At 42.0% G+C, this 27767-nt stretch overlaps 1 protein-coding gene across 1 annotated transcript in view; it reads right to left on the bottom strand.

Moving 5' to 3' along the window:
- Positions 1-13494: 13494 nt before the first annotated feature.
- chd5 (chromodomain helicase DNA binding protein 5) overlaps positions 13495-27767 on the bottom strand; it is a gene marked incomplete at both ends in the record, with an annotated part of 42919 nt that continues 28646 nt past the window's right edge. Inside the window, 18 exons of the mRNA XM_079184191.1 lie at positions 13495-13622; positions 14373-14499; positions 15359-15522; positions 16892-17087; positions 17245-17377; positions 17579-17687; positions 18284-18427; positions 18560-18649; positions 18733-18928; positions 19146-19225; positions 19348-19507; positions 20900-21044; positions 22595-22728; positions 23136-23224; positions 23407-23493; positions 24837-25011; positions 25806-25978; positions 27101-27353. Of these exons, the coding sequence (XP_079040317.1) occupies positions 13495-13622; positions 14373-14499; positions 15359-15522; positions 16892-17087; positions 17245-17377; positions 17579-17687; positions 18284-18427; positions 18560-18649; positions 18733-18928; positions 19146-19225; positions 19348-19507; positions 20900-21044; positions 22595-22728; positions 23136-23224; positions 23407-23493; positions 24837-25011; positions 25806-25978; positions 27101-27353 (2583 nt within the window). The remainder of the gene's footprint in view (positions 13623-14372; positions 14500-15358; positions 15523-16891; positions 17088-17244; positions 17378-17578; positions 17688-18283; positions 18428-18559; positions 18650-18732; positions 18929-19145; positions 19226-19347; positions 19508-20899; positions 21045-22594; positions 22729-23135; positions 23225-23406; positions 23494-24836; positions 25012-25805; positions 25979-27100; positions 27354-27767) is intronic.

The following is a 27767-nucleotide window of genomic DNA, read 5'->3' as shown; positions in this document are numbered from 1 at the left end:
TTAGGATTTGATTGCAGAGTTCCCGCTTTGAAACAACGACATGTTAATCTCCAAGTGTTGTGTCTTATTCGGCTTGTGTGTAGAGTGTTGACACAATGAGCCAAAGTGTGTAAGCAATTGCAAAACAAAATTAGCAAAAACAGCCGCATGTAATACATGTTTCAGCTAAAAAAATCAGTGTAGTGCTAAATTACACTGAACTGAAATGAACTGATAAACCCACAGTGTGCTCACGACTTTGTGTTTTCTTACAAGTGCATGAAAACACAAAAAATTGAGCGTTTTTCAAAGGGTTTCACGAAAAGAAATTGAAGTAATGTGCACCTACAACTACAACTATTCCCAACACACAAAGAGAGAAACATACTCCAAGCACAACAAACATGACATATGGCAGTTAGACAGACTGTTAGTTGAATTAAAGAGCCCGACGAGGCTTAGTGCCAGATTAATTAAGATATCCACACAGCCGCTGATGAAAACATGTGCCCTAACATTACAGACCTCAATTATCTTAGAGGCTAATTTCATCTGGTCTTATTAAAGAAAACAGGTAAGACAGCAGATAAGACATTTGAGGAGTTGATGAAAAATTAATGAAAAATCAACACAGGCAAGTAAGTGCAAACACACATGTTTTGCAATGATTTTGGACGCATCGTACTTCCTCAACAAATAGCTGGGCACGTTAATTGTCAGCTGAAATCATGGAAATTAGATTTGTCGTTAGCATATTTAATAAAATGAAATGGACATTTTCCAAGACACACATGCCCTCGAGGCATCAAATTGCTGCACATAGTAATTGTTTCATTATTGCACAAATGGGGGTTTTCGGTGACGTACGGACTGCTAGTGCACCGCTCAATGAACCCAGCATCTGCTTTGCATTTTGATCAGCAAACGAACTGCTTCCAATGCTGGACCATGCTTGGGCCTGATGGGGCAGTTTTGTTGGTGCTCCTTTGGGAAAATGACAGCATGGAGCGGAGGCAGCTGTACATTCACTGTCAGCATTTGTTGCTCAACCTGGATACAAGGGCTGTCATGATGTCAGTTAAAGCTCTCAATACATTGTTTGCTGACTCTACTGCTTGCTGACAGCTGAATTGGGGCATGTTTGTTTGCTCTGCGGTTCAGGAACTGCGGTGGCTTTGAATTTCTTTTAGGTCCTTTTTTAAGGCGCACGATACTAAAGTGGGAGCATTTCGATTGCCTCTCAACGGTTTCTCAACACTTCCGCAGCTTTGTGAGCTAGCCTTGAGCTAGCCAGTTAGGCAACCTAACATGCACTGACATGCACTAAAAACACACGTTGCTTGCCCGGCCATGTCAACAAAGGATAGAGAAGTTCTGATAATAACACACACATAAGGGGAGCACGTTGTTCCACTATAACTTAACATAGCAAATAGTTGTTTCCTGCTGTATTAATGTTCAGAATGTTAAATACAGCTCCTTTAAATTACCGGGAAAATAAAAGTTATGTGAAGCATGTGTGCTTTCTTTAGAAATCAGCTCTAAAATAGTCTGATATGCCACTGCAGCCTTTGGACCCAGCCACCTCCTCTGTACCACAAACACCGTATTTCTTCCCAGTCGGCCCACACATTGGTCAAGTCAACAATGACTCTTTTGTGGAGGGAAAAACTTGTGCTCAGCCTCAGAAAGCATTGTTTCTACATTCGTCACCACACTACTGATTAGCTCACAGGTCATTTGGGTCACGGCTGTGAGCTATGGTATGGCTCATGTAACTTTGGTGGGAAAAAAGGAGGATTTTGTCAGAAGAAAGCAGCATCCTCTTTTAATGAACATTTCTAGAAACCATTAGTGTGAGATTTCAATTGAAAGTTATTGTCACTTCCACACAGATAAAAGTCTTTCTTTATATCAGTCATTCCCAAACACTGGGTCACAGGAGATTATATTAGGGTCGCCACATAAATTTGCAGAAATAGTCTATTATTCAACATTTATATCCACAGTAAACCTTTAGATCCACATGAGGGAGCCTAAATGATCTGATAATTGTAGCCTACGTGAGTCTAATATGAAAGGGTAGCTTACATTCAGATGGTTGCATTCATGAGAGGACATTAAAAAGTAAAGTATATGAGCGTGTAAACTTTATATAATAGATGTTTTCACATTATTACAATCAACAAGACAACTGGTGCCTCCAATGAAAGTTCAGCTTGATCACACAAATACAAAACCAGAACCCAAATGTTTTTCTCTTACAATGAACCTCCCCAGAATCAAAATGAAAGGTACTCTGAGCGACTTTCTTTGAGGGGAGGCATTTGGACAAGCCATCAAACGCACTCCAGCTTAGAGAAATAAAGAGCCCCGAGGGTGGAGCTGCGTGAAAGCTATTCTTGAGGGGAAAATAAGATACATCACAGAAAGGAGATGAAACCAAGTCCACACCCTGTTCCTGACCCACATAGTGGGTGTTTTATAAGTATAGAGGAAAGTGAGGTATGTTTACTTTCATGTGTGATCCGTGGCAAGCAAGGTCACATATTTGCAGCGTATACGCTGTGATTGAAAACCCCAAACATTTTATTATGTCTTGTTTTAAATGTTCCGGTTCTTGGATTTGCATTTCACATCATTTCACAAAGCAGCAAGGATGTGTAATCTGCTTTAAAAAAATAAAAAAATGACTGAAAGAAGAACAAGAAAGAAAAAAAAGAGTTTCCCAACAAGTAACAGTATTCAAAGCTTTCAGTCCAGATTTTGTAGATCCGCATATAGGTCTTAGCCACTCATTGACAGAGTCCGATGTTTGACCGAGGGCATTGCTCAGTGGCAGTCGGGTATATCAATAGACAATGGCAGAGAGCAGCAGCTGGTGGCGACTGAATAAACAGCATTGGAAAATCTAACAGAAAGTCACTGAGAGCACCGCTACTTAAAGGCCTTTTTTCCCTTAACGGGGAATGGCACACAAACACCCGGCAGACAATGAGAGACCAGCCGACCATTGACAGCAACAAACAGTGCCAGGCGGAGACGTTTCTGCTCCAGGCGCTGCTTCGTTCTTCAGCCTCCCTGCGGACATCCTATCAAGAGGTGTACGAATGTGACTCGGACACTTTAGGAACCGCAAACCGCTCCTTGAGAACAGACGGAATATATCTTTCTCTGGCTGTCAAAAGGCAATCTGAGTGGGAGGCTGTTCACAGGCATTTGTGGATTTCATGGCTTCGCTTAAACATATCGTTGCCCCTCCAAAGATATTTTGGAACACAGAAGAAGCGAAGCCTATTGCATTATATATTATGAATGTCATGAATATTTTAAATTTCACTTGAAATGAATTTCTGAAGACTGTGTGCCAAAGGCCACGTGGACTATCATGTCACACTGTAAACACAACATCATTAGAAGGCTGTCTGTGCATATTTGAGAGACTTTCCCGCAGGTTTTGCCGTCAAGTTGCTAATGTTAAGACATTCAGAGACATATTATTCACTCGAGAGCCCTGTCTAGCCCTTCATATGCCCTCTGCTGTAGAGAGCAGCTCCAGTAGTGTCAGTCCACAGCAGCAGTGATGTGCTGATGGTGGCACATTAGTCAAGGACACAGTGGGAGTAACCTCCGCCTCCTATCTGGCATTTGTTCTCACAGCGTACAAACACTGAGCAGAGACGAGAATGTCCCAAATGTGTTATCCTGACAATGCATCAAGAAAAATTACTATATGTCCAGGTTAGATGGTACAAAGTCATTTCTTAGACATTTCTGGCACACATTTTTTCAGCATATAGTTAAAGAGTAATTGCACACTTAAACTAAACAATAGGACTGATGAAATGCATCAATGTCGGTGTTAATATTGACATTTCTTACCAAATTCAACAAAAAGAAATTGGCATTTCATGGTTGAAAATGGCTCAAAGCACCATCCACTGTTTTAAATCAGCGCTAATCATGCAAGGCCAATTCTGAGATAAAGTCGACTGTTTGTGACTAATCTACGTCATGAAATGAATGAAAGTTAACGGCCCCTAATCAGACCTCGCTCCTCGCCTCCACGGCACAGCACACGTCTGTTCTCTCCACTCAATGTCCTGGAAACTAGGCTATCAGTACATTACAACGTCTGTTGAATCAGTGTTAATGACTGATTATCTGGCGATAGCAATGTGCTTTCCTACACTGTGACAAGAATGTTTAGATGATGCATTAAGTTCATTTTTGTCATTTAGCGGATGGCTAGTTAGTTAGCTAACATTAGCTTGCTCATTCCACCATGGTTTCATGCTAACGTTACGCTGGTTACAGAAAATAAGCAGAACAGCAGGCTGGTAACCAGCGGCCGCGCCGGGGTCCCTGCACCCCGCCTTTTGGAGACTACAGCCGGGAGTAGAGCAGTCAGACGGTCCGGAGGAAAAAGCGTTAACGTTACGGTTTGCTCTGGCTGAGTGTCGACAGTGGCGCCCGCTCTCCTCCCGGCAAAGTAGTCTCCCAGCGGCAGGAAGTGAGGCGGAGGGAATGCGGGGTGTAATTCTTGTCTCGATTGTGGTCTGGTAAACAGTAAAACCATCAAATTCAGTGCCACATGCCATATCGCTATTTTCCAAGCTATTGTAGCCGTCATATACATTTGTCGACGCTGCATCAGGGCTTTCATCATTTAGAAAGTTTGATCAGTTTGAGTGGTTTCATTTCTCTGGCCCTTGCCCACATTTTTGCATTATCAAACATATGCAGTGGGTGGCTCAGACCTGTACCACCCACTTTACTCTTTGAAGATAACTAATAAACCCTGGAACACAAAGTGACTGCTGTATCTTAATCTTGACTGTGTCGTTGATCAATGTCAACGACTCAACAACCATCTTTCCGTTGAAGTCTTTCTGGATTTCCAATACCAATCCCACTCCACCTCCACCACTTTAATTTCAACTGCAACATTATGCAAAACCGTTATAATATAAAGTATTTTACTTTTCATTAGAATACCTCATCTTGTTGCATTATTGCTATGATTAGCTAATCCATCACTTGCTGAAGGCTGAGACAGAAACTTATGTAGGGGAGGATATGTTTAATAGCTGCTGCCGTCTTTCCTGACAGCCAGTAGAAATGAATGAAAGTCATGAGTTACTCTAAGGACTGCAGGAACTTTTTGATTGGTGCCTTGTTAGTCACCTCACTTGTCCAATGTTAGCAAAGTGCAAACTCCTCTCTTTAAACTCAGATAGATATCTGTGCACATTCTGCACATTAAAAGTGGTACTCCGGCAATTCAACTTTCATCAAGAGACAAACTGAAAAAAAGGAATAGTCAAGATGAATGCAACAGAGGCCCGGGGTATCCTGACGTTTATTTGCTAGTGTGGATCAAGTTCTAAAAGCAATCGATCCTACACTTCCCCTGATGCAGAGGTTTTCAAACTGCAACGTGTGACACAGAGGAAGAGATGAGAATCAAAGAGGTGAAATGGACAGGTGCATGCTGTCTAAAAAGATGGTGAGGTTAGTTATTGTAGTTTGGCCCACTAATCAGTGCGGCCAGCAGGTGGAGCAGCAGGTACTGTAAAACACTGATCGCTGCAATTAGCATCAAAAATCTCACTCCTTCTCGGAGTCGTAACCCAATCAAACAGAAATAAAACACTTTTAGATTCAATGTGACTTACACTTAACAAGGATACTCTCTCAGATGTGTATCATTTAGAAATCAGAAAAAAGACGCTCATTATAACCACAGAACTTGCCTGAAAATCATCACGTTTTCCAATAATAGTTGTAGATGTGAATACTCAAGGACACATTGGAAATAGGAATTGCTGATGTGGCTTACTTTTAATGATGCCAGTTTGCCCAAATGTGAACAAATACAGGCTGGAAAAAATGTAGCCATGTAAAGTATGATGTGGATGACGGGGGATACTGAAAAGTCGCAGTTGTCTACATTTTTTAATCAAAAGTTCAACTTTGAATGCAGCTGCCCTGGTGCAACAAATAGTTAAACCCTCCCTGCCTGGTACAAGCCCACGCCTTTCAGACGCCACACTTCCAGGTTGCAACTCCAGGCCGACATGGCATCACGTTTTTTTCGAGAGAATCTCTGACACGGCTTCTCCAGAAACTAAAGAACTGCAATAAAACTGTTTCACAGGCTTCGTTATCCCCATGACTAGCGTAGTCACCTTTATGTGTGTCTGTGGAATTCCCCTTTCATATGTTCAAGTGCACAGATTGAGTGACAAAACCCATTTATTAAAAATCTGCCCTTTTTTAATAAAAAGCTTTTACTTTCAAAGTGTTTGCTCATGGAACTGTAATATTTCACCCCAAGTAAGTCTCTTTTGAAGTACTGATCTCAATTTGAGTGATGATCCTGTATGGTAGATGTACTACTTGTGTACGTATATTATAAATAGTTAACACGAAGATCAAAGTGTCCAAATTTAAATATATTTGAATTCATTTGAAGAATAATAAAACCAAATAGTTTCCTTTGAGAGCTCCCAAATTCAGCCCGATGTTGCTACACTACTAAGTACAACAACGTCGACTCAGAACAACAATCGTTATTTGATCTTCACCTACGCAGATCTAAAATATCTGATGAAAACGGTCTCTGACAATTCAGTGTTTGGCGGGTGACTAAACTCTTGTGTTCCCACAGCCAATTGTTGCCTTTGGCATCAGTCGTTGTGTTTGACTGATGTACAACCTGAGGTAGCGAGGCCTGCTTTCACTTTCATCAGTGCAAAAGAGGGACGGCTGCTCCTTTTGACGTGCCAGTCAAATCAGATATCACCTATGAAAATATACTCCTGAATGAAAGCGTTCAGTCATTATTCAGGACGTGTACGTAGTGGAATGCTTTTTTAAATATTGGCCAACGACCTGCAATTCAGTGTTCGCTCACGCTCAAGACATTAGCTCATGATTATTCATTAAGTCAGTGTAGTTGAGTTGCTTTGGCCTTGAAACAAAAGGTAAAGTTTGGTTGACGTGACGCAAGTGTGACGACACATGTTCTCACGCAGCGTTCGTAGCTATACCAACGAAAATGAATGCGCTGTCATTTTAATTTTATCTTACAATATCAATTAGTTTGTAATACACGTACTCATGAACCAGGAAGTATAAAGACAGCAAAAACCCTCACAGGCTGGTTAGGAGTTGAGGTGGCTGGGTCAAACAAACTTAAGTAACACCACTTCAGTAGTTATTTTAACCCAAACCAGGATCTTTCCCGAAGCCTCATCAACTAGTTTTGTTGCCTAAACCTAACTAAGTTGTTTCCTTTGAAGACGGAAGTTCATTTTGACAAGACTGTATGCAACGAGCGGAAATTCACACGAGCTGCTGGACTATCGTAGGAAAACGCACAAAAAATGAGGAGTAACTCTTAAATCATATGAACTGCTGTATGAGGATACTTTGGACGACTAAATAGCGCACGTAAGCCTCCGCTTATAAACATCCCTGAATTCCTCCTGTTAGTTAATTATTCAACAATCCCAAAGGGATGTAGTCAGTGTGTAATACAGTACACCTTCGAAACACGTGGCTGGCGTGTCACCACTATCAAATGGCTGATTGTGTACTTGAGCACCACGGCCTTGCATGTGTATATTTGACTGTGCGAGAGCAAGGTTTCCTGGGTGAATGTGTCGCAGAAGGGAAATGCTTCCCATTGATAGGGAAGGCTTTGTGGGCAGGCCATGCATGCATGGATTGTTAATGTCAGTTGGAAGTGCTTTACTGTGAGTAAGGAGGAAAAAAATCGGATACAGTGAGTCCATGGAGTTTCTTTATAGCCAAAAAAAAAAGGGGCACTTGGACATCCGGCAAGTGAAGCAGAAACGGGGCCCTAGCTTAAAATGCAAATGACTTGGTCAGAGGTCCCTTAGCCTCCCCCTCAGAGCATAGAGGCAGCATGAAATCCATCCTGGGAGGGGCTATTGTACTCCGGGAAGCAACCGCGCGGGCCAGGGAATCTCTTTTTAATAGCCTGAAGCTGTGAGAGAGCTGTGCAGTGCTGCAGAAAAACAGCCGGCCAGAAGTGTGTTGGTCTTGGGGTAAGCCGCCGATCTCTCACTCATCCTTCCTGGTGTCTGTCTCAGGCACTGCTGCTATCATAACAAGGCCTCGCGCTCTGTAGCCACGCCGGCTCTCTCTGAGGCAGGCTCAGGTGTAATCGTCCATGATGGTGTGTGCTCTCCCCCCCCCCCCCCAAAAAAAGGGCCACACCGGTATCAGCCATTCCCATCCTCTCCTCCTCCTCCCTTGTCCTCTCAGCTGCTCCTATAGCTGCCGGACTGAGGCACAGACCAGCACCCCCACCCCCAACGATACTCCATCAGTGGACAAAGCTGCTGCCTTTGCAACATGCTAGCAGAGCTGAGAGTGAGGAGGGAGGAGGAGGAGGGACAGAATGAAGGGAGTAAAGAGGGAAAGTGTTTAGAGGGACAACAAATATACACGCCTCTCACCTCCTCGGCTTCAGCAGTATGTCCTCCGAGAAGCTTCAGGCACTCCCTGGTGACCCTTTAATCCTGGTAGCCTCCCATAAACTCAGTTTCTACCACACCGCCGGGTCCGGTCCAGTCATCTTTATGGTCTCCTTCGGGGGCTGCAAGTGGCTGAAAACAGATTGGAATTCTCCTGTGCTGTTTACTTTCCCACAACTTCTCCCCTGCACCGAGTGCACGAGCAGCTTTAGATGAGGTAACCCTCTCTGCTCCCTCCCTTCTCTCTTTCTCTCTCTCTGCCTCTCACGCCTCTCTGCTTGTGTTCCTCCCTCTATCTCCCCTCTCTGTCCCTCTCTTTTTTAGATGGGTCCTTTCCCCCCACTCAGCCCCTCCATTCTCATTCTGTCCTTTCTTTGGTTTTCTCCCCCCTCCCACTCACCAGACCCCTGCTGCTGTCCAGACAGCAGCACAAAGCAGGGTGAGGGCTAACAAATACAGCTGGCCAATGGCAGAGTGGCAAAGTCAGGCATGCGGCCAATGGAAAGCCTAGGGGGCCGTGTTTCTACCAATCAGGGGAGTCATTCAGAACAAGTGGGCTGGACAAAAGGAATTAGAGGCAATGCTGTTTCGCAGCACTTCCGTGTGGGATTGAAGTTGACTGTTCTCACTGTGCTGGAGTCAGCTGTAAGAATTTCTCACTCATGGCAGAGATTTAACAAGAGAAGGTGATAAACCAAATCATTTTTAGCAATACATTTGTTGATAAAACTTAAAGACAAAATTATACTTTGCTCATGCAAAATAATAATTTACGTAAGACAAATATTTTGTATACAAAAATAAACACTACCTGTAGTTTTAGAGACCATGTTTGTTTCCAGCGTATAGGTTCATTTTTTTATCTCATTTTTACTTTTTACTAAATTTTAACAAAAAAACCCACGTCGTGCTTTAATAATTTTGGGAGATATTATATTGACTTACATTAATTTCCTGGAGCATTACCCTAACCATAATTCTACTACCATCCTAACCTTAAACCAAGTCTTCACCCTGAAGTGTAATGATTTACATTATGGGGACATGCATTTTGTCACACAGTTGTCACACAACCCTTACCCTAACCTAAATCTAACCGTAAACCAAGTCTTCACCCTAAACAGTAATGATTTAAATTGTGAGGACATGCACTTTGTCCCCATAAGGAAGGTCAGTCCCCACAATGTAACTGTGTAAACAGATGTATGTCCCCACAAGTCATGAAAACACAAAACTGTAACACATAGCACAATATCATAAAATAAAAGAGAATGCAGTGCCTGTGTTCATTCTTCATTCATTCAACACTTACACACATTATGCTACATAAAGTATTATATTTATAATCATATCATTTATTGTATCCTGTTGTTCAGAAAATTATTAATAACAACTCTGAGAAGATGAAATATAAGTCTATAATGAATGAATAAATGTAAAAGCAGCACAAACTTTAAGCCATCATCTGTTTTTTTATGTAAACCAGTTGTGTTAATATGTAGCTTTATAAGTCTGTAAATGAGCCTACACTGTACTAATGAACATTAAACAAACACTCTGGTATCCAACTCGCAAATAAATATATGAACAGGATCTGAAATTGCAAGTTTTACTGATGCAAAACTAGTAATTAAAGCAGAGAAAGTATCACCTCAAAGATTTATTTAACTACCTTTTTAGTTTGAGTTTAGTTTGTTGCTTTGGGTTAGACGTTGGCCAAAGTACTTGTATTTCATCTTATTATTGTTGCCTGTTCATTTCTCATTGTTTCAATTATTTAGCTACACAGCAGCTATACCGCAGATCATCAATAATTAACTTTACTGTGCCCAGGGGGACATTTGTCTCGGAGACAAAACAAAGACTTGAAATTAAAACGTAATAAAGTCATGAACAAAAATATGCAAACACACATCGCGCTGTGTACATCAGGGACGGCAGAACATAAAACCTGGAGCACAGGTTGCGCAGGCTAACGTTACATAACTGAAACAAGAGGCGAGTTTGCATTGAGGTCGCATAATCAGGTTTGAGAATCTCGAATCTGATTATGCCGCCACTATTTATTTTGTCTCTTTGTATCTCCTCTGTGGTCTGTGTCTGCTCTGTGAATGGCCTGTTTCCTCTCCGTGTCCCTGATTACACCAGTGATTCTATTTCTGCCTCTAATCACATTTACACCACTGCTGGCTCATGCCGTTTGTGACAAGGTTACGCGGTAACAAGGTAAATCCTCCACTGCAGCTCAATTATTCACATGCACGCCTCTTCATTCGCTCTGCGGAGAGACAACCACGCAGTGTTACTGTTGTCCAGAAGATTTATTAAAACACGTTGAACAAATACACAGAATACAAATAAAAAGATGACAATTCACTTTTTTTTTTTTCATTCAAATGCTATACAGGACAAATATCAGAACCATTAACACTGCTTGGAGCTCATTGTCTGTAAATGCTAGATACACTACCGCCTCCCCCGAAAGTGAACCGTCAAAACGCTTCACATGCTGTGCATTCGCTGCAACAAAGGTGCCTTTTCTCAGGGTCTTTTGGTAGCTTTTGAAGCCATGTTAATAAGCATGTACATACATTGTTAACATATTTATAATATTAGACTGAAGCCTTTTTTTTTTCTAACAGACATTACATTCATACCGACTTCAGTTTGATTGCATTTCATTGGAGCGCCGTGTTCTCGACGTCGTCTTCGTGGTCGTCGCTCCAGAGGGGGAAAAAGGACATGGTTTTGATTAATGAGCACGTACGGTGCACTCTGCAGTTCTACGGCGACACCATCCAGCAGACATTCATCTTCTTCTTTTTTTTTGTTCCAGTTTGATACATAAATCTGTACGAGATGGACTTATCTCTTTCAAGTATTTACATGTTTCTGAGGTTCTATCTGTCGAGCAACCTAATACATGTCATGGTCAAGTAAATCGATGGCATGAACAAAACCGCACTGATAAAACACGTAACGGAGAAGAGCGCTTCAAAAAAACAACTCATGTGATGCACTTCAAGGTTCATTTCATGGTTGCTTTTGAAAAATCAAGTCGGATAATATTCCGAGTTAAAGCATGTTGTCTGAGAAATGATGCGAGAGGGGAGAGAGGAGGGTTTTGCAGAAAGAGAGCACCTCGGGACAACCGTTTGAAGTTTGCAAAAGGAGAGTAAGAAAATACGCTCAGCAACTCTGTACAACACCACCTCTTCACTTTAGATTAGTCCAATCACAATCGTCATCCCAACAAAGTCAAATAAGTGCTGTCAATGGCTGTAACAATACAAACAGGTAATGCCACTCGTCTTTGGGGGAGAAAAAAAAAAAGAGAAATATGCTCAATAACAATTTGCACTTTGAGTCCAAACATTCGATCGATGCCTTCATAAAAAAAAGGAAATATAGTAAGCTTCAATTTATAAAATACCGTTTCACATGGTGGACCGCCACTTCAGCACATAACAGTAGTAGATGGAATGCACAAGATATGTGGCTATGCCATGCTAAAGAGTCTTCACACCCAGGTAAAGCAATAGGCAGCAACATGAAGACGTCGTCTAAAAGAGTTAATGCTGTGCAACTTCTGGTCCTCTGAGATTCCCGCAGGTGTGAAGTAAAATACACAAATCTGTACTGGATCGTCTCCTTTAATCTTCTCTAATGGCACCAAGTGACCAGATACATCTTAAGTTTTACCTTAACGTAAAGAGAAGCAAACAAAAGCTACTAGACTTTAAAGTGACATCGCGCCATAAGCACATATGTTCTTATTCAGTTCTAACAATGAAAGGGGGGAAAAGGGAAAGTCCCTGGGATGTAAGTAAGAGAAGGAAAGTAGCCACTCTCCACTCAGGACTCTTAGGCCTGAACATTAAAGCCCTGCGTGTGGATGTGGACCAGGTGAGCTCCTGTTTATAGTGCAGTCCCACTGGTCACGGCCCCCAGGGTTAAGCTCTACAGCCACTACTAACATTCAAATATAATAACAATCACAAATATTGGTACCATACACAGAAATACTTCTCTGAAATGCGTTTTAATAATCATTTTTGCGACTTCCCGCAGCTCTTTCGTCTCTGCTCTGATCTCCACCGTGCGACGGCAAGCCAGGCTTCCCGGTTTCCCTCCACGCGTGTTTACGTGTTTTCACTATGGTTCCGACCTATGTGAGGTAAAATAAACAGCAGTCTCTGAGTATATACAGTGCAAGAAGCCAACCCCCCCTTCGCAGGTTACTGGAGCTGCAGGTTTTTCTGGAGATTACTTTCTCCAAATGACCAGCGGGTGGCAGTCTTTAGAGGATTCAGACAGACTGTGTCCAGCTACTGCATACATGATACTAGTTTTTGATGCTTTCAAATCAATATTTGAATCCACTGGTCACTACATGAATGACAAAACAAATATTCATTTAAAGTAACAATATTGGTCCCCGGAAAAAACAATCTCCCATCAAGCTATGAGTGAAGGCGTCCTTAATAACTCCACTCCTCCTCCACAGGGAATCAGCTCCAGTGGGGCACAGTCACAGTGTACAGTGAATAGGCAGAATGATAAAAGCATTGGGGGGGGGGACGGGGGAGCACGCAGAATGAAAAAGTCGAGGCTAGGCGCGAACAAAACACACATTCCAAGATTAGAATGAGCCCCAATGAAGAGCTCGCTCGACTTTCGTCTCGTAGTGCGAGAAAAAAAAAGAAAAAAAATCCTCTTTAAGGTAAAAGCTGCTTCATTTTCCCCCATCCTAAATCCTCCAGCTCTCCGGCAACAGGTTAACAAAAAGCGAATATCTACTGAAATACTTCTATAGGATCCTGGAAAGATAAAAGTGCAATTGTTAAGATAGATACATCTGCATTAATCAAAAAAAGTTTGACTTGAATTCAGGAGGGAGCGGGAGAAAGAGGAGGATGTGGGCGGAAGAGATTGGCGGCTGTCATCCACGCAGATTCCAGCCCTGGGAGTTTCTAACCTCGGGGTCAGTTTCACAGAGCCGGTCCTAGTCCTCAATACAGATGACATCACTAGGCTTGCCTGACTTGAGGTCAGGCGTAGCCACGTCTCTCAAGGAGTCAAGTGACTTCTTGTCCAGATGGCTTGTAGGGGGCGGAGGGCCGTTAGAGGACACTGAAGAGGAGAGAGGTTTTATATCTGAGTGGTTCAGTTCAACTTAACAAACGGGTACTTTTCTTAACATATTGCAGTGAGAATTATGACATACAGAATGTTTTGATTCAGATGGGATTTTTCAAACAGAACAAGCACATCAACTTCAGAATCTTATTAGAAAACAAAACTTGAAAGTGAGCATACCCAAAAACGTCTGCAAACCCTCATTGTGTGTGCAACTAAGGTAAGTAAGATAGGTCAAAGTTGAATAAGGACGTCGGTCTGTTAGCTGTGATAGATAGGACAGTTTGGAAGAGAAAACAAAAGGCAGTGGAGTTATTACTCAAATAAGTTTGGCTCACCAGGGGGGTTTGTTCAAGACATGTCTGAATGCTCGTGTTTCTCCACCTATCTGGCTTCTCTGTGGTCATATATGATAACTGTGTTTTTTTAGATGGTGCCAGATTTATTTTTGCAAATAGGAAAGATCAAAACATGACGACAAGCTGAAGTTGAGTTGTAATAAACCAGACAAGAATCTCACAAAAATTCCATTTTAGCAAACCATCCACATTCTTATCTATCAATTGTGCGCAACTTGTGGAAATGTCCGCTTAATGTTAGAAAGAAACGTCTAGTCTGTCAAAACAATTCAGTTCTATCAGCTGACAGCTTAAATTTGACTAAGCAAATAGTATCATTTAAGTGGCACAACAACCTCAAGTCGCACCTGTTTTACAACATCCTACTGTAAATGTGGATGCTCACCGCTGACGTAGGGTCCCAGAGGCATCTGACTGTAGTTGACCATGGGCTGACCACCCGGTCCTCTGAAGCCTCCACCGAAGCTGCTGCTGTACATCTGGGAGCAGCCGAACCCGCCCTGGCTAAAAGGCTGAGAATCAAACATGAGTTATCCCCGCTGCGTGTTACAACTTCACATTAAACTGTTACATAATAATTATTATAATAATAACAGTAACAGGAGAGAAGTCTTGGATTACAGCGACAGAGCTGGTTTTTTAAATCCTTCAATTCAACATTTGTCAAGTTTTCTTCCTGCGGTAGAGAAGTAAGCAAATAAAAAAAAACAGAGAGCGAGTCAGATTGCCGACTGTTTCCCTGGTTACGACAATGGTTGGCACAGCAACCCGAAAAATAAAAAAAGGCACAGTCAAGAGTGTGTATGAGCAAACGCACTGCTCTGCTGAGATGATCGCTTGTATAACCGAGAATAAAAGACTCAACTGATGAACAGGTGCAGGAGAGATGAGAGCAATGAGACAATCCCGTCCTGTGGGACTGAAAGCGAGGAGCAGAGCGGTGAAAGTAAACAACTTAAGGGAGACTCTTCTTTGTTATCATTGCACCAGGGGAAACGCTTCCATGGGGGATAGGGAGTTGGAGTCTCCACAGGTTTTTTTGAAGGATAAATGCGGTCGCTGAGTCGTAACTACAGAACACTTCAACGTTTTTGTGCCGGAGTCTTTTATCTCTAGAATCCACTCATCCCTGCCGCACATTTTAGGGAGGCTTGTTTCCTCACCGGCTTTCACCGCATGGTATTAATATTTCAGCCAAGTCTGAACCATTGGGGGAAAGAGGTTTGTGATTCTCAGCAAGACAACATGTTATTTCCATCTTATAAGGCCAAAATTGGCCCTCAGAACTGGGTTCAGATAGCTACAAACAAAAGAGGGGCGTGTGTTTGATTCGATTTTTTGACCTTCTCGACCCCCGTGTCCCCGTCTCACCTGCTGTGGCGGAGGCTCGCTCCCTCGGCTGGTGAGGCGGCTCAGGATGCTCCTCTCGGACATCTGCAGACGGGCCGACACCGGCGGGATCCTGGACAGCATGTTGGGCAGCCGCGTCACGTCGGCTTTCATGTCACTCAGGAGCTCCTCCAGCTGGTTCAGCACTGCAAGATCACAAAAGCACACACACACACACACACACACAAAGACACACACCACATCAGAAATGGTTTCACTTGTTAACACTCATTTAAAGAGCCCCGCACATATGGTATCATTTAGTGAGGAAAAGATCAATGAGAGAAACCACAGGGCAACTGCAATGAAAAACATTAGATTTTTTTAATTAAATTAACAAAGTGTAAATAAGCTCAAATCATTAAAAAAATAAGTAAATTAATGGTGTGATCCAGAGCCTGAAATTAACAACTGCCAGGAACTAAATGCCATCAAATGTTTCACTAACAGATAAATCAATAAGGGTCACAGACAGCAACATTTTCAAACACTTTAGCGCCTCTGTGTTATACAGTCTTTGGCCTCTTCCCAAACTTTCCTCTTACTAATCGCTGTAAACATGTTTTTGACGGTGAGTCAAATTAACACAAAATGAAGCCACTGTGTCAAACAGGATCTTCTACTGTCTGGAGAGATAAAACGACATGTTGTTTTAATTCTGCTGTATCTTGAAACAAGGGGGAATGTGAAATCCTCCCCTTTTTAATATTAGATGTCTGTGGTTATTATTGTGAAAGGTATAAACAGAAGGTGTGGATCTGGTCTGCGCTGCCTTTGTCAATGTTGAAAGGAGTAATAAAGTTTACCGTTTTGGTTCAGACTACGGAGCCTCTGTGTTGTTTCATAAATATAAGCACAACTTGGTTGGTTGGTGCCTTTTTCTCATGAAAAAACAGGAAAGAATGTTGTCTCTTTTTTGTTGCGTAATATATTCACGCTCTGTGTGAAAGTACATGACAAAGATAACTGTTTCAAAAAGTATATTGATGTGCTAATTAATTGCAAACACAGAAATGCCCCCCGGTAAGTAAAGGGCTTGAGGATAAAAGAATGTAAAATAAATGAAACTCTCTGCTCAGGTTGATTTGCATTAGAAACTGATTCAAATAGTCTACGTGCACTGGCAGGCTTTTTTTTTTACAACTTCAATGATTCAGTTACAAAAGAAGTCTTGATAATTGTCATTTTTGCAGTGTTCTACAGTGTTTTATCCCGAGTTAAAAATATGTAAAGACACCATCAGAAAAAAGATGAATACAGTAACAGTGAAATTTGATAATTATAGGAGGATTTTAGCAGTTAAAAACCTAGCAGAATGTGTCCTTGCCTCTTTAATGAATGTTTCATGCATCCGTCAGCAATGACAGAGTTCTTGTGAAATATTTATATCAGTCATTTTGCCCTGTAAATGTCATTGGTGTAGGATTGTTTTCCCCAGTGCACCAGCCTTTGGCAGGTTGAGGCAGAAATTGTGATAATTATGACTGTTGCTATTTTTAAAACCGAACCACAGACCTTTGTGCAGCACGGCATTGGCAGGTTTGTTCCCGGCCAGGGACTCTTTGGACAGGTGCTGGTGGGACTCTGCCAGACATTCCACCTCAGCGAAGCGAGTGTTGAGGGCCATGGCCGGATGACTGGGGTCCTGGGTCATATTCAGGTACGCCGCCCGCCTCAACTGCTCCTCAATCACCAGAGCCTGCTCCAACAGCTACAGAGAGGGGGGAGGGCAGAGTGTGAGGCAGAGGACTCAGGCAGAAGGTGATACAATTTGAGAGACAATTTGCATTTAGATACAACAAATCCTTTAATCCTTGAATTATTTCAGCCTTCAGTAGTTATTTTTAATTATGAAGACTCAGGATTGCCTTGAAGCGCCGAGCCAGGAACTTGTTCTTCATCTCTAGGTAGTTGCCCTTATGTATCTCCGTCTTGAAGGGCTCATTCAGAATAGCATAACGCGGGTCATTCTGAATGTCTTGCCAACGGGCATAGCCGTGTCTGAGATGGATTCAAGGTCAAGGGAAACAAATGGCAGCACAGAGCCTCGTAAAATTCCTCAAATAAAAAAAGAGATTTTCGTGTCGCTCCTCGCGGTTAGTAAATATGAGTGTTTTGCCTGCAGGTCCCCCCCTTGTCATAAGTAATTACATTACTTTGCCAGATGCTGAGCTTCTCGCTCCTACAGCTGGGAAAGGATACGTTACGATGCCAGCTAAAAGCCAGTAATCGTGGCGACGGTGCCAGATGTCGTGCATCTTTCCAGAAGACAGCGCCGCTCGCTCTTCAGTTTGCCAGAGGGTGTGCAACTCTGCCGGTCCAAAAAAAAAAAAAAAAAAGGATGAAGACAAAGAGTTGTTAACAACAACAACAAAAAAGTAACATTCAAGATGTTTCCAGCACATAAAGAGAAGCAAGAGCACATTAAACAACACAAACAAGATTCATGACAAAACACAGCTGTTTCATTGTGGCTTCTGAGATAAAGAACCTGTAGAGAGACACTGGAGCACAAAGTGAAACAGGGAGGTAAATACCCAAACACAACATGCAGACGTGAGTGAGTTCCACAGTGTCACAAGCAAAGACAGCGAGCTGTAAACTAATGTTTAGGGAGAGACTTTGTGAGCCTTTGACATTCAAGACAGTTTGATGTGAATAGAGGGTTTTTAGACCCATTTATTTCCCAGTAAAATCAGCATGAGTGCCGTCATATTTCTCCTGTCAGATGTTGCATTATTCACCGCGTGTTTATTTGTCTCTCTAAATAACACCACAACAGCTTTGTCTCTGCTGTTACTTTCGACAATAGTCTCAACAGCTCTGTTTCATTCCTCTCCTTCTGTTGCTGCAGGTGACACTGTTTTGGTCAATGAAAAAAAAAAAAAAAGTCAGACTCAGTCTTACCTGTAAAACCTCCATCGGCGATATTAAACATGAACTTGGCTTTGTATCCGTTTTTGTCCTCCTTCCTGCTCTCATCCATCTCGTCCAAAGTGTCTTTGTCTCCATTCAATCGACCCTCTAACGCGTCTTCACTCTTTAAATCATCTGCAACAGCTCCATAAATGACAGAGCGATCTCTTAAATACATACTGGGACTACGACTTAAGACTCTTTTGCTTTACAAAAAAAGAAACAGTGATTGCACATGTTTAAATCAAGGATTCATAGCATGTATACCTGGCTTATTTTCCTTGTCTTCAGTTTTTGCCAGAGAAGATTCGGTATCTCCTTTTTCTGAGGACTTCTCTGTTTCTTTGAGGGGCTCCGCTGTGGACAACCAAAAAAAAGGACTCAATTAAGTAAAAGGTAAAATAAAATAAAATTGCAGCACATCATTATGCACCACTGACTTTTAGGTGAGGTTTGACTGGATGGTAGTTCTGTCTGCTTCAAAGCGGACTCTTTTGAGTTGGTTGATGGCTCGGCCTTTGCAGAGGGTGACTCGGTTCTGTCCCTCTCATCTGCTGTCTTCTCCTCTGAGCTGGCCTTGCTCTCTTCACTGTCAGATGCCTTCTCAGGTCCGGATGCTGGCTCTGCACTGGAAGACTGCCGAGGTAAAAACAGACAGGGCAACAGGAGGAGAAAGAGCAAAGTCGGTAGAGGGCAGAAAGACGAGTTAAAAAGTGTCTAAGTTTGACAGAAGCGTCTTCTGAGGATGATAAGATGAGCGTTGTTAAAGTGTGATGAACCATGAGAGGGTGGATAAGACAATAAAGGGCAACAGAATGACATTGATGGATAGTGTAAGAAAGAAAGGACTCACTTCCTGCTCTGACAGTTTCTTGCTATCTTGCTCTGTGGTTTCCTTGTCTTCAGTGGTACCCAAGAAAGACTCCGTCTTCTCTACATTCCAGAAAACAACAACAACTCAAACTTATTTCCAGCCAAAACGTGTTCTAAACATAAAGTTCACCTTACAGTCGGACAAAAAGAAAACATGATCAGCACCGACACTTAGTTCTGACCTGGTGGGACGGGTGTGCCTGGCTGTGTAGCGACAGGGCTGGCTGGCACAGGGGTGTTGGGGTCAGAAGATAAACTCTCAGTCAGTTTCTTCAGCTCCATGCCGATGGGAATCAGATCTGGGGAACTCAGCTTGCCATTGACATGCTCAAACTCTTGCACCTACAAAAAGAAAAAAGGGATCGGTTCAACTGTGATAAAACAAGAAATCCTACTCTTACATGAGATGGCTTACTTTCCGAAAATAAGGGATGAGGAAGAACTCCATTGTACATGCACGTGGCATACTGAACCTGCAGTTTTGTTTGAATTTGTCTGTATCCGGTTGCACCAACTCTTCTTCAGTTCAAACTTAGCCCAGTTGTAATATAAACGTTGTTTTTATTTTTTAAGGACATTTGTCACAGACTATGGGCAATACATTTTAATTAAAAACATTAATCTCATATTAATAGAAGAAGAGATGTATTGTACCAGATTTAGCTAACTGCTAACTAATTTCATCTACAGTCGCTGAGCAGGTAGACACAAAGTCTAATGTCACTATAATGTAATCAATGCAAATGAAAGTTCAAAATACAATAAACTATACATTTCAAAACAGAATGCACCACAAAAAACTAAAGTTTGTCCTAAGATTAGTTGTTACATGTAACTGTAGCTAACTTAAGAAGTTTGCAAATCTAACGTTAGCATGCTAACTTGACGTAAAACCCATTTAGAGAAAAACTACAGTCCATGGTCAACATATCCGACCTGACATTTGATCACGAATGATGGAAACCAGGAAGATTATAAATAATATCTATCAAAAATACAAAATACACAAAAACTTTATGCCAGTAATATGACACTTGACGACTAGCTAAATAATGTTAAGCTAGTAATGTTAGCCTAATTGATCCTAGCTAATAGTAGTGGTTAGTTTACGTTAGCTTTAGCTAACTCTGAAATGTGTTTTAGTTAGAGTTAGAAACACATTTTTCTATGTTTTACATATATTAATAAAAGAAGTCATATCTGGCAGGTAGGTTTAATATATCACTTAGCCCCCTAAAACTGTAGCATTAGCAACCTTTTGGAAACTATGCTACAGTTTGTGATGCGACAGTGACTTCCTGTTTACATAGCTGACTGCTTTTGATTGGACAGCATTTCCTAGCAACCAATTTACCCAAAAGATGTAGAAAAGTCTTAACTAGCCAAGACATTTATGAAGTTTTAATGGTGCAACCAGATTTAGTGAATCACTAGTTTGAAACTATAAATTACTAAAAACATTACTATGACTTTACACACAAACTCTTAAAGCTGAAGCTCAAACTCCAGAAACCATTTGTCTTTTCTTAACCCAGATGCAGAAGCTACATAGCTCAAAATCTGGGTTTGTACGATGAGTCACATCAAAAAGTACCCCCCAAAACATATGTTTTCCTCTTAACTGCAATTGCCTCTGCCTGAACAGTTTGACCTACTGTCTCTGATCTCACAGTGCTCCAGCAGACGACTTGGTATTCTGTGTTGAAGATGTCTTCGGTTCAACAACCGGTTTACCTTTTTCCTGACAAGGGACATGACGCCGATCCTGGTGAGAACATGCTGACGAGACAGTCCCTCACGTGGGACTCCATCGGCAAAGGTCTCTGCTCCGTCTGCCCCTGGCTCACATAGATGTCTCATGAACAGAGACACATAGGCCCTGATGGAAAAAAAAAAAAAACACTTTACACTGCATGTGACAAGAGTGATTCTTCTGTGGTTACAAGCACTAACACCATATTCTAAAAGGCACTAGTAGGAGAAGCACTTGAACTATTATTATCAGATTTTAAAGGACATAAAAGGATACTGTATGGAGGCTTTTCTACTTGTTCTTTTTCATTTTGTATGTAGCAGAGGCAGTAGTAGTTTTAGAATGAGGATTATCAGTAATTGAACTATAGTATTTAGCTGTAATATTAGCAGAAGTAATTGCAGTAGTGGTGCCATGATAAGTAAGTAATGTGGAAAAATTGCAATAGTAGACGTAGTTCTATAGTAGTCATAATAATAGCAGGAACACAGTGTTAAGAGTAATGGTCGTAGTAATAGCGGGCCACAAATGTCTGCTTAAACTGTTCTTAGGAACATTTTACGCACAAATCCGGGATTCAATTCTTAACGGAATTTGATGTTACTTTGCAAACAAATCTAGAACTGCCTGAACACACAAAGGATGAAGGCCCGACTGTCAAAAAATTTGAAAACGATTGAATGTTTTAACTAGCATATTAATACCGTATTCATTAAAAAAAGGCCTTAACAAACAACAATGTTTAAAATCGTTCATTTACTAATGTGCTGGCCAAATGTCTAAAATAACTGTCAAATTGACGCATATTCATCCTCATCAAATAGTGTCATAATTAAAATATTCTACTATAACAGAGTGTCCAAGTCCTACCTTACAATGGCGTATATAAGAATGTCCATATTGAAATGTTGTTTTAATTGACTTGGCCTATAATGATCATGCTACTCCCTCCACAATCTAGTGCCATGAAATTGCATATGTGTAGCCATTGTTGAGTTGTTAAAATCTTTTGCTTTTCTAGAGAAATGGGGACGTGGTAGTGGTATGCTGACCGCAAATAGCCGGCAAATTGTGTCTATTTAGAATGATTTCGCTTTAATAACATCTGCACGGTGATGAGAATAAAATAGGCCTGTGTGCACGTGTCATGAATCCAAAGGTAATTTTGCGTGCACACTTATACAATAATGGCAAAAACATCGATAGCAGTAACCCCTCATTAACACAGATATGTATAAATCTAGCTTCATTAGTAAAGGCACCAGTAGTAGTACCGGTGCTTGTATTTGCAATATGGTAATCATAGGATCAATAGCAGTAGTATAGTGAAAGTATTATTTAAGTACAGTTGCTTTAATGCACCAAACACAACTCAGGGCGACTTGTTTTCACTTGAATATTTATTTATGTAACGTTTAGCTCTGGTGCTTTCTAAAATGAACTAACCCTGAAACTGGAAAGTCCAACCTGAGCAAACTTAATGTGAGCGTTGTTGGAGCTTTGCCTTGGGCTAACCAATTAAATGTGAGGAGCGAATTAAATAGCCCAGAGCTACCTCTTCACTGGATGGCGGGCAGCCCTTGACTTAAAAAATGTGCTGTGTGAAAAGAGAATTTTAAGTTGAACAAATAACACTACTTGGGAGTTTCACGGTTTCAGTATATTCGAGGCCTCACCTGAATTCCCGCTCACTCTTCCCTCTCAGGTCTCGAACCAGCCAGTGGGAGTTGAAAGCATCCTGAGGAGGCATTCCCCAGCGCATGATGGCATTGAGGAAGGCTTTCCTCTGGCGGGCGTTGAACCCCAGGACCTTTGTGATGAGAAGAAACCACTTTAGACAGACAATGGTGTTAACATATCTGAAAGAGGAAGTATTATTGAACTGCATGCTGTAATACAGTGCAATTAATGATGCTGCTTGCTGTCAGTTTCATATTGTAAAAGTAATAACTCTGTCCTTGGCTGCCTCGTTACACAGAGTGATGGGCAAGGGCACAGGATCGGCTGCAGGGTAGTCATGCTTTACACGCTTAAAAGAGACACTCTCTGAGTTTGTTACGGAGAAAAAATAGTGGCCACTTATCCCCAGATTTTCCCCCATTAAGCACAATTTAAAGAATGAAGAATTATCCCCTTGCCTCGCATGTCACGCTGTCAAAAACAGGGGTTCATATACCGCCACTTTAAGATGCACAGGATATCCTGTTAAATTCATACCTCAATACTGCCCCCAACTCGTGCCAGTAAGGGTGGCAGAGGTTTGTCTTTCTCATTCTTCATCTGCCGACGAGACTGCCTGCGTCCACCTGCAAAAGATATTAAAAAAAATTAAAATAAAACGCATTGTTATGAGGACCTCTCTCCAGTGTCTTACCACGGGCACAGTTTGATTAAAAATGGATTTGTGTGAAGAGGAATCGATACTGGGATGTGTTGTGTTGTGGTGTCACATCTTAAGAGCATTCCTTTTATTTATTTTGCCGCCTACCTTCGGGCCTCTCTTCGAAATCTTCGTCCTCGTCCTCGGACCCCACGGAGTACTCCGACTGATTGTCTGAAACATCATCCTGCCACTCTGAGCAACACATCACAGAGAAACAGCACATGGCGATCGCTTCTGTTGGAGACCACCTGGGGGCGCCATGGCACTGCAGATTACTACAGACCACTACAACAGCTTGGCACGCACAAGCCACACCACTTGTGTCCTCTGGAAGTGAGGTGAGAGTTGACTCCTCTGCCAGGCAGTCACTTTAAACTTAGAGGGTACTCTGAGCTGTGACGGGCTTTGAAATCTTTACACTCTCAACAGTCAACTGCTGTTGAACTGTGGCAATCAGGACTCTTAAGAGTACAACTACAGGATGCAATAGATTGGGTTGAACGATGAAAAAGAAGCGTGAGATACAAGGGAGCTTTAGGCCAGTATAACACACTCTGTGGCAGATTTAATGGAGGTCAACAGCTCTTGTTGAGACTTACAACCTAAGAGGAATTTAATAAACACAGATTCATTTCTGTGCCGTTCACGCCTGAACTGATACACGCAAAATATTAAATGAGCTCACTAATGAAGCCAGGCACGTGAGGTGTGAGTGGCACTGTTCTGTTATTGAATTAGCTGATTGGGTTATTGAGTTTGATATCAGAGTCGATCGTATGCCACAACGAGAGCTGTTGACCTGCACTGAAGCCAGCAGAGAGGGTTTTACGCTGGCCTGTGCAATATTATCACAAAGCAAATACAGAAACACGTTTACTATAACAGTAGTTTTCTCATAATGTGACTCAGATGATCACACCGACAAACTGTGCCATTATTTACTTATTTAGCTGCAGTGTTATTTGAGTCAAGCGAATGTGCGTTGATTAGGCTACCTTGTGATTGGCAGGTCGCTAACATGAACTTTAACCCTTTCACAATGTGTTTTCAGTTCATGGAGGTTAACTGCAATATTTTGGTCATCTAAAAAAAGTTTGATTCAGCGTTCGATCTTACTTCACCCCCTTATGTGGTATCTATTTGCATAAAAACAAGATGGCGGCGGCCAAAATTCCAAACTCGAGATTTTGAAACATAGTCCACAAACCAATGGGTAACGTCACTGTGACTACATCCACTCTTTATATACAGTCTATGGCACCAAGATGTAACATTTTAAGGGGCAAGAATCGAAAAAGGGCTGTTGCTTCCGAAACGCAACCAAGAACTAATTTGGTATGATAATATTAAAGGGCCAGTGTGTAGGATTTGGTGACATCTAGTGGCAGATTACAACCAACAGGTCCCTCTAAATGCTCCACACTGTCCCTTTAAAGGATAACACGTTTAAAATGAGTCTCGGTAAAGGCGTAAGGCAAAACAACAAGCTGTGAGTCCTGATAGACCAGCGCCACGCGTCAGTTGAAAGAGCCTACCTTGGTCCTCCTGGGTCGTGTCGTTGTAGTTGACTTGCTTCCGGATGCGTTTGCCTTTGCCGAGGTTGCGGGCCAGATCCTCCTGCTGCTGCTCGTAGTGGTGGCGAAGGAGCTTCTCCCAGTAGTCCGGGTCCACGTTCTCCTCCTGCTTGATGATCTCCCGCTCCACCTCCTCCTGCACGAGGACACACAAAGACACATGTTGATATTTAGTCCGATGTGTCAGAGAGAAGATACTGAATATATCACTGTATGTCTGCGGCAAATAAATAAAAAGAACAATCTTCCAACAATGATACCGTCAGCTTTTTAAAATCCCAAACTTATTTGTGAACAGTTGACCCTGAAGATAAAATCAGGGGCACGAGGCATGACAAACTAAATAATCATTTCAACACAATGATTTTATCCGGATACATGGTTTCTCTAAAAACATATCAACCAGTTGTGCTTAACTGAGAAACAATTTCTCGGCTTTCAGTATTTTTCTAAAGGCCTTTGTGTTACATATTGCACCATATGTGTCAATATTTCATTGTGTAATTATGTTTTAATGTGCCGACACAAAGTAACAAGGCACCACGTTAAACGGCTCGGGTTCCTGGTGGAACCCTTGTGAAATAAAAAGCAGCCTGCGAGTTATTTCATTATAGACAGACACAGTTCTTTCGTTACATTCAGCTTTACGCATCCTCCAGGCCTTAAAAACCTTTCCTACATCGTTAAACATTTAACAAAGTGTCTATTTTTTTATTCGTCCAATGATACCTTTTTACAATGTCCCGGACCTCTAAAGTCAGCCACATCACTCCTCTTTAAAATCAAGTTATCTTGTTCTATATAGAGGCAAATAACCATCTCTTGAGATCTCGAGTCTGCTGTACGAACAAACCGGCGGCCTCCTTTTTCATTCGCGTGACCCTACTCGTGCTGACTCATCAGGCTTAAAGGAAACTGCTTTATCCTCACCTCTCCGTCCTCTTCTTTCACCACATACTGAGCCACCTTGAAGGAGCTCAGGTACTCGTTCATGTTCTGGATCTCCGTGTCTTCGGTGGCGTCCTGGCTGCGGTCCAGCAGATTGGAGATGGCGTCATCGTCATAGTGAATCACGTTGCCCTCCTCGCCCTCTTTGCTGTCACCTGTTGACGAGAAGCTCTTAGTGGATGACCAACAAAATAAAAAACGTGTTTGTGTCTGTGTCTAAAGCTTTGAAACTGCAAATTTCGTTTCATATTCAATGTTAATGTAAAACATATCGGTGGCAGAGATAATGTTGTGGCTGGCGTGTTGTCACGCTCGTAAATGTGTTGCTTTGTTTGTGATTGGGTTTGATTGTGTGAAAAAACTAAATCACTGACTTTAGGGTGTTATATCCCCCCCGCGCGCACACACACACACACACACCCTTCTTGTGCTTTTCCTTCCTGGTCTGCTGATTACTGTGTGGTCCCGCCTCCCAGACAAAGCAGTTTTCTGACAACTTTAGTTTCATTTGTTCCTGCCTTGTTTATTTCTTTTTTTTTGAAGATGGAGGTCTGGTATTCCAGGTTTCGTGGCTGCATTTGTTAGTTTAGTTGAAAAGTTGGGGGGGGGGGGTGGCTAGCCCAGACTAACTCTATCCCCTTTGGCTAAACCTCCAGACTCCCGTAGTTTTGCTTAATTCATGGTATAATCTATTATTAATCTCTACAAACAGATTCTGCCTTAATATGCATGCAGTTTAGGTTTGTAGTTCGTTTACGTCGGAGCAGGTTTAGGTTGAATGCAGTTGAACGGTCCGTGTGGAGAGCAAAAGAGGTAACAATGAGCTGAGCACGGAATAGGAAGTCTTGATCAGACAGACAGACGATGGGTTCTGGGATCGATCATTCATAAGTGAAGTAGTTTTGCTTTGTAAACTAACTTTCGGGTGTGGCCTCCTCTGTATATGTTGGATTTGACCTAAAAGACAACTTTTGAATGACTGCATAACCAACAATTATATGGACTCCCTGGCATTTTGTAATTTTGTCACTTGTTTTTCAGACCCTCTCTTACTGATATTTGCAGCCTCTACCTGTCTCCTGCTACACTGGCTTTTGTGGAAATGTGGATCTGCTGGAGCACAGACATTAGCACAAACAGAAGCTTTTCTGCATTTGAAAGTGACGGCATGAATGGAAACTTACTGTTGCAAAACACAAAAAATGACTAAACTTCCAATTGTCATTACACATTGATGTGCAACGATGGAAGTGCAGACGTACCCATGGCTCGCGTACCCATGGCTCGCATACCCATGGCTTCCATCTCATCTTTAAAAAGCTCCTCAGTGCCAAACTTGAGGATATCGTCCAGTTCTTGTTTGGACATGGAGCCAGTTTTGGAGCCGAGGCCGGGCCGCACCACCAGGTGGGTCAGCATCATCTTCCTCTTTGCCACCTGAGTGATTCGCTCCTCCACCGAGCCCCGCGTCACAAAGCGGTAGATCATCACTTTCCTGTTTTGGCCGATACGATGGGCTCTGCTAAAAGCCTGGGAGAATGGAAAGAGGGGCCAAGAGGAAAGGGACAGTTACAGGAGAGGACGGAGGAGGGAATAGCTGAAATGAACAAAAGCATTCACATTATGCTGCGATCAGGACGCCTCGGAACTCGGAAATTTCTGACCTCCTATTATAAAAAGTATAATGGAACGTTCCTATTTGTAAACTCAATCAACGCAACACAAATCCATCAACCCGCAAGAAGACGCAGTTGTCTGACGTCACACAGCAATGGAAGCGCATATTGTAGTGTATTTGACTGTATTTAATTAAATACATATTACCATGTAGTAAACCTGTTCTGCATGTAAACTGATTTCAAAATATTTTTCCAGTTTTATATTTAGCTGGTTACAGTAAAACAGTCCAACGTTAAAAATGCCAAAATAGTGTGTGTACACACA

The sequence above is a fragment of the Pholis gunnellus genome (genome assembly GCF_910591455.1).
Source record: "Pholis gunnellus genome assembly, chromosome: 3".
NCBI lineage: Eukaryota > Metazoa > Chordata > Actinopteri > Perciformes > Pholidae > Pholis > Pholis gunnellus.
The sequence above is the reverse complement of the archived record's forward strand: the minus strand, read 5'-3'. Positions and strand labels throughout refer to the sequence as shown.